The following is a 9,977-nucleotide window of genomic DNA, read 5'->3' as shown; positions in this document are numbered from 1 at the left end:
TTGGTTCTGAATTGATAACCCCTTTTCCCTTTACCCCTCCGACACGGCCTCAGGAACATCGCGGCAGCTTTTTTTGCTTCCTGCCATCATCGTCATCACCATTATCGTCAGCATCATCAGCATCGGATTTTTACCGTGTCTCCTCCTCGCCCACCCCACCCCACCCCACCTGCCCAACCATTCTCCCCCCCCTTCCCCCTCACCACATCCGGCACCCAGGGTTTGTCAAGTTGTCCGTACATGTCAATGACCTGGGTCCACAACCGCTCCTCCTCCTCCACGGTGGCGGCGTTGAGGGCCTTTTGAAGCAGAGCGGCGGCCTCGCGGAGGTCGGGGTCCTGCACACGCGGGTGTGTGTGTGTATGTGTATGTGGGAGGGGAGAGGGAGGGGGGGAGGGGAAAAGATGGGAGTTAGGGGGGTGGGTGGGGGAGGGGAAAAGATGCGGGAGGAGATGACTGGGGACGAGCGGGAAGGGGGAGGCGATCGTGATGGATGTCAGCCCTGCCAGAAAGCGCCAATGTGGAGGGGGGCGGGGAGGTGTGGAGGAGGACATGGCACATAACAATCCGGAGATGTGAGCAATACACAGATGTCGTATCTGTTTTATTCCTTATCATCCTCAGCTGTTACATCGTGATGATGCTGATACATGACAGCAAAGTAAAACCGCCACTTGGCAGCGATGCCACCTGACCAAACCTCATCCAACAGCCCCCAGTCAATGATCGAAGCTACTAGCCGAAATCCTCTAAACCGAAATCCTCTAAACCGAAATCCCCTAAACCGAAATCCTCTAAACCGAAATCCCCTAAACCGAAATCCTCTAAACCGAAATCCCCTAAACCGAAATCCTCTAAACCGAAGTCCCCTAAACCGAAATCCCCGATATTTATTTTGGACCAGTGGCCGACAGTGACACTTTAGCTCGAACCACCGGGCGGTCCAGGCCCGGTGGATTACGAGATAGACACGTAAAGAAAGCAAGTGCGCCCAGCCAGGGGGTAGTGAGGGTGGGAACGAAAAGGACAACCCCAGGTGACAACACGTGTACGGCGAATAGCCAGAAGAGGATTGTGACCAGAGCAAATAGGACACAACAGTACGAGACAGAGATCGTACGACAGAGTCACTGTTTACACCTGATCATCTCACCCAAGAACCAGTCTTCTCACAAATGAAAAGCCAGCGTATGAAGTGGGGTGGCAAGGGGTCAGGGGGGTCATATATCTTCACCCTGCGGCAGCTACCCTGCGAAACCCTGCCTTCCCCGGTATTTCGGGGCACCCTCATCCAGTCACCCCCTAGTCAACTTCTCAGTGGATCGCTCAGGTTCCGCACCCACCACCAGCATCCAACGGAATCTGCCGGATCAACAGCGGCCCAACTCCATTCCTGGTCAGCTCGCAAGTCAACTTTATCCCAGGTCACCACCGTCCATCGACTAGAGGCACTTTACCTTCCACCATCGGAAGGATTTTCGACCCTGACAGGTCTCGATCCCGGGATCTCCCCGGGGCAATGGTCCGTGCTCTACCAGTAGTGCCTGACCTGCGTATGTATGTATGTATTTGCCATCCACCACACCCGCTCACCCACCGTGGGGTCGTACTTGGACTGGTCGGGAGCCTTACCGGGCTCGATCACCGGGCGAGGGAGAGGCACAGGACCTGCACAACATCCGTCCGTACGAATGTACGACAAGGCAATCCTTCAGTTTCCATGCCTTTCCACTCTGCCTATATCCATACATACAGAATTACGGGCGTGAAGGGAAATGAGTGTCAGGGATTCCTTAAATTTGTGGCAGGAGGATGGTCAACGGTGTTTGGCCACCACCGGCCGTACAGCGCTAGAAACTGTACTCGAAATATGCTGGTGAGAGGCTTGGTGGTGGCTTGTTGAATCCAATCCTGGATTCTTGTCAGTCGGTACAGCGCGGTGCCGTACAGTACGGCGATAAATAACCCGGCCTCCGGCCTGGACTCTTGACGATGCGCTGAGCCATGCTTCCAACGCATCGTGCCGTACCGTACCGTACCATGTACGTCGGGTTGATTTATCAAACCCCCAAGCCCGTGGGTAAGGGCGACATCGTCAGGTCAACCTCCTTCGAGGTTCGTTACGGTGTAACGCCTACGTCCTTTTTCTGTTGACAACTAAAGTCTTCTCAGGTCTAAACATGCCCTCTGAGCCCTCTCATGCATATACGGGTTGCCGTACATGCACAGAACTCAGATCCAAGAGGCCCACCCGGAAACCCTAAGGTATTAGACTTTTCGGGCATTTCCCCCCCATCCAATTCCACCCCACTCCAATCACAGCTCCTCTTCCCTTTCCCTTTCCCCCCGTTCCCCTCCGGCATCTCCATTCTGCCATACAGCGAAAGGGAAGGTGGGGTAGGCAAGATAACCATGGCCACTGGTCATGGAGGGCGAATAGGGCTTGCCGGGACCCGCCAACTAGGGTTTGGTTACCGCGTACGCGGCGTCGCTTGTATGCGTAAGCATGAGGGGAGAGAGAGGGGGAGGTCGGAAAACGCACCCGCATCGGTATCGGTGGCAAAGGCCGCTGCCGCTGGGAGGTAGGGAAGGAGAGCTAGAAGCACACCGCGCCGGTTGGGAGCGATGCGTTGCAGCTCGGGCTGCGGATGGCCTTGCTGGGCCAGACAGCTGACAATGCGCGTCCGACCTGTGGATATGCTTGCTGGAAGCGAAGGTGTGAGATTGCCTGAGCTTCGTCTACATGAGCTGATCTTATTGAGAGTTTGAAGCTGTAGCGTGTTCATAGCAAATACAAAAGCTTGGAAATTAAGTGGACTGGAGCTTGCAGGAGAATGGGGACGAGCAGAAACGATGGGTGGCCGCTCTAGATTGAAGTGACAGTTGAGGATAACCGCGTTGAATTCCTGCCGAGCTGGAGCAACGAAAATCGCTTCCAGTCGATTGTTTCCCAGAACACGTTGGCTCCGAGACCGAGCTCGTTTCAATTTTTGCCGTGTTCTGTCGATGAAGAAGATACTCGTAGGTTAAAAATTACATACGATTGCTTCAAATCTCGTGTATGTGCACAGATGCTTTGCGCTGACTCTGGCTGCTTTCCGCGCCATGGGAATCCTTGCACATAGATAAAACCTTAAGCGCAAGAACTATGCGCATGAAATCCTCCCATTCACCTGCTTTGCGTTTGGAAGTGTTTGGTGTGCTTTGCTGTATGGCTCAGCTCTCATCAACCATAGAACCACGGGACGAGGCTGGAATAGAAGCTATTTTTAAAGTCCGGCTTGCATCTAATTCCCGAGTCCTAAGATGCCTTTGTGGACGCTCAGGGAACAGTCTTTTGAGCTAATCACTAACGCCTTATTATCCAACCGCTTTTCACTGACCATTCAGGACTCCTTCAGTGAACACATTCATCTGAAGGGGGGCACACGCCGTGTACATCCTGAAGGGGGGCACACGCCTTTACCCTAAGTCACATGACGTGCCGTGACACGAGCAAGAACGACGACGACGACAAGAACAAGTTTAAATGCTTTCCTCAGACCATCGCTAGCTACGTCCCCACAGCTGGCTGGCAAACTCCACGCATGTCATGGGGGCTGGGCCCAGTCACACAGCAGACACACACACCATGATTCACCGGGAAACTAAAGAAGCAAAATTCCTGCACGCACTACCGTACTATCGGACTATACGCACTACCGTGCCACTGTACGGACTATCGGCGCATCACCTCTTAATAGTCCCATCTCTAGTGGTCAAAAAGATCTTATTCGCTTGATCAGCTTAGGGTTGCTTACTGCATCAACGTATCCGAACCACGCAAGCGTATATCATTGTTAACTATGTATCGCCAACAGAGCAAGGGGCTAAACCACCAGCCTCGACAACCTGATCAGCCAAATGGTCCATGCTGTTGCTGCTGCTGCTGCACAAGTCGCAAATCAGCGGCCCGGCATAGGCCACCAAGATGCACATGCATACTCCCACCCGCACAACCCATCACATCACATCACATCGCCTGTGTGCCCACCATTCACCTTTCCTCCTCCCGAGCCCCCGAGAAATTCCGTTCTGGCTCATCGGCAAGTCATTCTGTCGAAAAGACTGACAATTCCACTGGCAAGAAATTGCCAGTGAGCATGCACAGCGACATCCAAGCAACGAAGGAAAGACAGCTTCGCCGAACCGTACATGTACGAACAGTAATCAAACCATGCAATTTAAAAGCACGCAGCGCACATAGACATCTGTGCACGTGTGTGCACGTACACGGTCTTGCTGCGGTGCTTCTGAACAAACGCGGGTGAGTGGGTCAGTGTTTGTGCGCACCAACTTATCCCTAAGTACATGACGGTGTTTTCAGTGTCATTCATCATCATCATCATCATCATCATCATCACGCACCCGCAATATGTCAACCATCCCCCCCCTGGCTGCATGATCCATCGTCGAGATGCATTTTCCCGCCCGCCCGCCCGCCCGCCAGCTCCCTGAATCTCCCCGCAGTCAGGTCACCAGATCGAATCCCCTTGGGTGAAAACAAAAGACGAACGAAAACCTTCCCGTCTTTTACTTTGTGCACAAGTTCTCGACCAGATATGTATATATGTCGCTTTTCCTTTAACGCTGCTCAATGCCGGAAGTGCCGCACGCCCGTGGTTAGCAGTACGACGCCGTACTTGTTGCAGCAGTCAATGGCGTCCTGGTCCCGGAGCGAGCCGCCCGGATGCACGATGGCCTTGACACCGGCCTTACACGCGATCTCCACGCTGTCACCCCACGAGAAGGGGAAGAACGCGTCGGATGCCAACACGGCGCCCTGAGGTTTGGGATGGAGATGTGCATGGGGTTGGGGGGGAGGGGGGGGGAGGGATGGGGGGAAGGGGGGAAGGACGAACCACAAACGAGTGAAGCTGCTGCCAGGGCAAGAGTGCAAGGGGGAGGGGGGAAGGGTGCGGGGGAAGGGAAACAATATGGGCACCAAGTCAACAGGAAACCACCGGAGTTGCTAGACAGGAGGAGGAGGTTGCGATGGTTGGTTGTTAGAGAACTATTAGGAGGTTGCGATGGTTGGTTGTTAGAGAACTATTGAGAGAGATGGTGTTAGAGAACTATTGAGAGAGATGGTGTTAGAGAACTATTGAGAGAGATGGTGTTAGAGAACTATTGAGAGAGATGGTGTTAGAGAACTATTGAGAGAGATGGTGTTAGAGAACTATTGGAGAACTGTATCTTGGAATGTAATACATTCCCTACCTCACTACCTCACTCTTACCTCCTCCTCCCCTCCTCTTAACCCTCAAACGACCCCCTCCGTTAGCCGCCCCAGCCCCCACGTAACCTAATCGGCACCGGTACACTACCCCCAGTAGCAATAACAGCGACGGCGACAATACACACGCCACCTTCTCCTCCTCCCCCATTTGCGGCTCCTTCCAGTGCCTCACCTGCACCTCCCCAGCCGCCTTCTCGATGGCAATGCGCACGGAGTTGACACGGTTCGGCTGGCCCGAGCCCATGCCTAGCAACCGGCCGTCCTTGGCAATGGTAATTGCATTGGACTTGACGTGCTTCACCGCCCTGTTAAAAAGAGGAGGGATCGGGGGAAAGACGAATCGCGAACGAGTGAAGTTGAGATCGGGGGGGGAGGTGGAGGCCGGGGGCGGGAGGCCGGGCGGAAATCACCGTATGGAGGATATAAGAGAGGGGGAAGGAGAGGGGGAAAGAGGGAGGGCGAGAAAAAGAGAGAAAAGAGAGAGAGAGAGAGAGAGAGAGAGAGAGAGAGACAAAGCGGCCATGTAACGGCTGTTCTGACCAATGTTTTGGACTGACCAACACACGCTGGGGAGGGGGAGGGACGAACATACAGATTCAGATACAGATTCAGATACATACATACGTACCTCCAGGCGAATTTTAAATCCTCTAGCTGCTGAGAAGTGGGCTGCGCCTCCGACACGCACTTGAAGGAGATGCCCTCCGGCGACAGGGAATCCGCGTCCTGCCACAACCAGCCGCCCGCCACCTGACGGAGAGACAGACCCGAGGGGGCGCGGGGCTTGGCCTCCAGGATACGCAGGTTCTTAGACTTGCCCTTGAGCACCTCCAAGCCCTCCGGGGTGTAGCCCGGCGCGATGACGATTTCGTAAAACATCTTGGTCTCGTTGTCCTGGGGCGACCTGTGGTGTGAGAAGATGTGAAGTGACATGTGAGAAGTGAAGTGAGAAGTGATGCAAACAAGTGAAATGTGGTGTGAGTAGTGTAAGGTAAACGGGCTGGGTGGCTCCCAACGAACTAACCGCCTCACCTAAACTCCCGAATCTCCCGGGCCAGGTCCGCGTCCACAGCCCGGTTGAATGCCACAATACCCCCGAAGGCGGAGATGGGGTCCGCCCTCACGGACAGGCGGTACGCCTCCCGAAGATCCCCCCGGGAGGCGATGCCGCAGGGGTTGGTGTGCTTCACGATCACACACGTCGGCTCTGAGTAGTCGCAGCAGCACTGGTAAGCCGCGTCGGCGTCCTGCGGCGAGGAGGTGGCGAAGGGGGGGGTGGCGGCGAGGTGGCGGCGGCGGTGAAGAATAAAAAGATCAAAATGCGTGAGAGCGGGCGAGCCGTGAATTTCTAGTAATAACTCTTTGCCGAATGCTTCCACCGATATAAAAAATTTCCACGGCTAGGTGCTCGTCCGACCTGAAAACCTGAAACCGGCCCCAAACAGCACATCGTAATAACTTGCTCCGCAACATATCCCAGCAGCCAATCAATATTATTACTTACCGAAAGTCACCCCTAGATGATAAACTTTGCATAGTAGTTTTTACGAGTGATGTAAACAAACGTCACTGTACCTGAAACCCCCCCCGTCATTCGCGCCCACTCACCAGGTAGTTGTTGTACGACATTTCCTTGCCCCAGTGTACGACACTGGTGGCCACGCCTCCCGCGTTGTACTCACGCAGGGAGGAGTCTGTGTAGAAGGCGGCGGCCTGGTGCGGGTTTTCGCCGTACCGTAACGCCTGCGCCAGCTGCAGCGGTACGGTCATCTGGGGGGCCGGACCCGACCCTACCTGACTCCACAACCACTCCGAAACCTGGGCGTCGTACGACGAGCAGTGCTGTCGTACAATACACACCGAACGGGACATCGGTCAAAAAGAGCAACAGCCGCAGCGGCAGCAGAGGGTTAGTCCACGTATATGAATGCCACAGACAGACAGGCAGACAGACATGCACGAGCACATACACACACCATTCCCCCCGAGCCCACCCCTCCACTCGCACACACACACCCATCCTTCCCCCCACCTCCCAACACTCCCGCATCACATCACCGCCTTCCACCCCCCGCTGAGGAACAACCCCTCCCGGCCCCTCCCACTCGCCAAACAAGCAACCCCCGCCCCCATGACCCCGCACCCGCACCCAACCCCACATCCGTACCTGAAACGCCTTCCAGGCCAGCTTCTTCCTGAGATCAGAGAGCGCCGCCTCCGCCCCCTCCGCGCCGGCCTGACGCCCCCTCAAGGCCTCCAGCAGCTGCGGATAGTCCGCGGGGTCCACCACCACGGCCACGTGCGCCATGTTCTTAGCGGCAGCTCGGATCATGGCGGGGCCGCCGATGTCGATGTTCTCCACGCCAACTTCGAACGGCGGTGCGGGGTCGGAGGTGACAGTTTTGCGGAAGGGGTACAGGTTCACAATGACCTGCGAGTGCGAGTGCGCGCGTGTGTGTGGAGGGGTGTATATGGGTGGGAGGTGGGGTGGGGATGGGGTGTGTGTTTGTGTCTGTGTGCGTGTGTGTGTGTGGGGGGGGTAGGCATGTGTGTATGAGTGCGAGTGGGTGTCATGGATTATATGCGGGGCAGGTTTTTGAATGGCTCTCGGGCTCCTCATTGCACGCGATCAACCATCCATCCGTACATCCAAGAAGAAATCCAAACACACAGACATACAAACAGACAGACATGTGTGCATGCATCCAAAGGGAGCGGGGCCGACTACGCTGCCGTCCGAACAGAAACCCTAAGTAAACCCACGCTCCCTCCTTTCATCTCCCAATGCTCTCTCTTCCATGCCGACACACATATCCCAAACACACACAAATATGTGCCGTACGTACGGCAATCCCGCCGCCCGGGGAATCCTCTCAGATGCCAAGTTCCTGCGCCGGACTCGGCACGAATACCGCCCTTCCAACCCCCCGATCCACATACATACATAAACACATCCTCGAACCCGGCCCGCCACTTCTCCTCTCTCGCCACCAAACACATCTTCCCGGCATTCCCCCTCAGCCCCCACACACCGGCATCACATCCCCAGCCCCCCGTACTCCCTCCCATAAGGCCCTCCTTGACCTCTCCCCCCCCGGGGATACCGGTGCGGCACCCACCAGATCAATGGTTCCAATGTTGTGTTGGGCAATAGCGGCCATGTGCTCGGGCTTGTCACGAACGGCCAGGATGCCGCCGTGTACGGCAGGGTGCAGCGTCTTTACGCGGCCTAAGTTGGCGGGGGTGTAGACGGGGGAAGGGCGCGGGATCGGGAGTACTTGGGGAGGATGGGGAAGGAGAGAAATGATGAGAGGAACAACTGGACGAGAGGAACGACTGGACGGGGAAAAGGAAGTGGGAAGAGAAATAAGCTCTCCGCTGTAAGAGGGATGGTGGCAGGCAAGGCAGCTCCGTGCGCCTTTGACAGTCATAGCGGTCATAAGGAGCCTGTTTTTGAAGTATGACGGAGCGGGAAGAATGTTCTTTCGTATTCTCAAGTGGATTTCGTATTCTCAACGGATCAGGATCACGGAGAAATTATTAAGGAGAAACGTCATTTTGGAAGACCCACCGTCGAGCATCTCCGGAAAGCCGGTAACATCCTCCACCTTGGCGCATGGCACACCGGCATTCTGGATAGCGGTTGCAGTCCCACCAGTAGAGATAATCTCGATGCCCAGCTCTGCCAGGCCCTACACGGTATCGAGGCTGCTTGTCGAGCCTGAATCGACGGCATCATCCCACCTTGCAGACTTACCTTCACGAGCATGTCCAAATTGGTTTTGTCCGAAAGCGAAATAAGTGCCCTAGGCTTCCCTGTCATCGCTGCGAAAAGAAAAGGACGATAGGAAAGGCTTTCATCCCGACACAATTTGCCAATTAGCCTAGTTTTCTTACCCTTGCTTGGCATAGAGCTCGGCGCAGGTGCAGGCGGTGCCGCGGTGGCCTTTAGCTGCTGGCGAGCAGCCCGGCTGTGGAATTCGCGCGAGAGCGTTAGGGAAGTTTTGAGTCGGCTGTCGGCCGAGTGGCGGCGACTTACCCGACAAGCAACAGTGCCGAAGAGTCGGCAACAATGGGACGACCTGCCAGGAGAGGTTTGGCTGAAATACGGGGTTGGATCGCGACAGCGGAAGCGACTTGCTGGTCTCCGCGCGCAGCGACCGACTTCTGTACACGCTGCATGCAGGCCATTTGTATGCCGTTGTTGTAGCGTTACCTGGTTCAACAACCTAAAATTAAGCGCAGGTAATGGAGACCAAAAGAAAACAACCTCTGCATTTGAAGTGTCCCCAGCGGCGTTTCACGCCGAGCGCACCTTCACGACTTGCCGTACAATGCGTGCAGAGAGCTGTCCTGCGGTGCACCTGAAGTTGGCAGATTGATAAAGGGGAACGCTATCGAACGTAGCAACAGCAATATCAGGCAGGCAGGTCCTGGTCGGCCCAGCTGCTTATCGCTTACGAGGTACTTGTTTACACTTTGCCTGTAATACCTGTGACGAAATATAAGTGCGTTGCATAACCTCCATAGTAAGCTGAAAAACTAAGGAACGTGACCTCAGGTAAATTGTTCGTCTACACATTTCAGTACATGCCTTGCGCAAGATGTAGTGCACGCCGCGCGCATGTGCTTGTCCAAACAATTATCAAAACATAGATGGAAAACATCGCGCATGGAGGTCATGCAGGTGGATGGCCCA

The 9,977-nt window shown here is 55.2% G+C and overlaps 2 protein-coding genes across 2 annotated transcripts in view; both read right to left on the bottom strand.

The window, feature by feature from the left end:
- Positions 1–3,633, bottom strand: part of VOLCADRAFT_91321 (uncharacterized protein) — a gene marked incomplete at both ends in the record, with an annotated part of 4,512 nt that extends 879 nt beyond the window's left edge. Inside the window, 6 exons of the mRNA XM_002950737.1 lie at positions 204–338; positions 1,458–1,549; positions 1,594–1,668; positions 2,543–2,704; positions 3,384–3,414; positions 3,631–3,633. Of these exons, the coding sequence (XP_002950783.1) occupies positions 204–338; positions 1,458–1,549; positions 1,594–1,668; positions 2,543–2,704; positions 3,384–3,414; positions 3,631–3,633 (498 nt within the window). The remainder of the gene's footprint in view (positions 1–203; positions 339–1,457; positions 1,550–1,593; positions 1,669–2,542; positions 2,705–3,383; positions 3,415–3,630) is intronic.
- VOLCADRAFT_74797 (uncharacterized protein) lies at positions 3,511–9,515 on the bottom strand. The gene is made up of 11 exons (XM_002950736.1): positions 9,318–9,515; positions 9,176–9,249; positions 9,036–9,103; positions 8,850–8,970; positions 8,398–8,507; positions 7,446–7,709; positions 6,887–7,120; positions 6,311–6,525; positions 5,907–6,182; positions 5,451–5,583; positions 3,511–4,822 (listed from the first exon to the last, which is right to left on the bottom strand). The coding sequence occupies exons 1-11, from the start codon at positions 9,467–9,469 to the stop codon at positions 4,634–4,636; spliced, it is 1,836 nt and encodes a 611-aa protein (XP_002950782.1). The 5' UTR covers positions 9,470–9,515; the 3' UTR covers positions 3,511–4,633.
- Between the last annotated feature and the right edge of the window lie 462 nt (positions 9,516–9,977).

The sequence above is a fragment of the Volvox carteri genome (assembly GCF_000143455.1).
Source record: "Volvox carteri f. nagariensis unplaced genomic scaffold VOLCAscaffold_20, whole genome shotgun sequence".
Lineage (NCBI taxonomy): Eukaryota > Viridiplantae > Chlorophyta > Chlorophyceae > Chlamydomonadales > Volvocaceae > Volvox > Volvox carteri.
The sequence above is the reverse complement of the archived record's forward strand: the minus strand, read 5'-3'. Positions and strand labels throughout refer to the sequence as shown.

What these genes read in the sequence shown, in the direction of transcription:
- VOLCADRAFT_74797 (XM_002950736.1), bottom strand. Translation starts at nt 9,469, where the DNA reads ATGGCCTGCATGCAGCGTGTACAGAAGTCGGTCGCTGCGCGCGGAGAC. An exon ending in TGTCGTACAACAACTACCTG is followed by an intron (nt 6,526 to 6,886) that starts GTGAGTGGGCGC and finishes TCCTCGCCGCAG; the next exon opens with GACGCCGACGCGGCTTACCA. An exon ending in GATTTAAAATTCGCCTGGAG is followed by an intron (nt 5,584 to 5,906) that starts GTACGTATGTAT and finishes TCTTTTTAACAG; the next exon opens with GGCGGTGAAGCACGTCAAGT.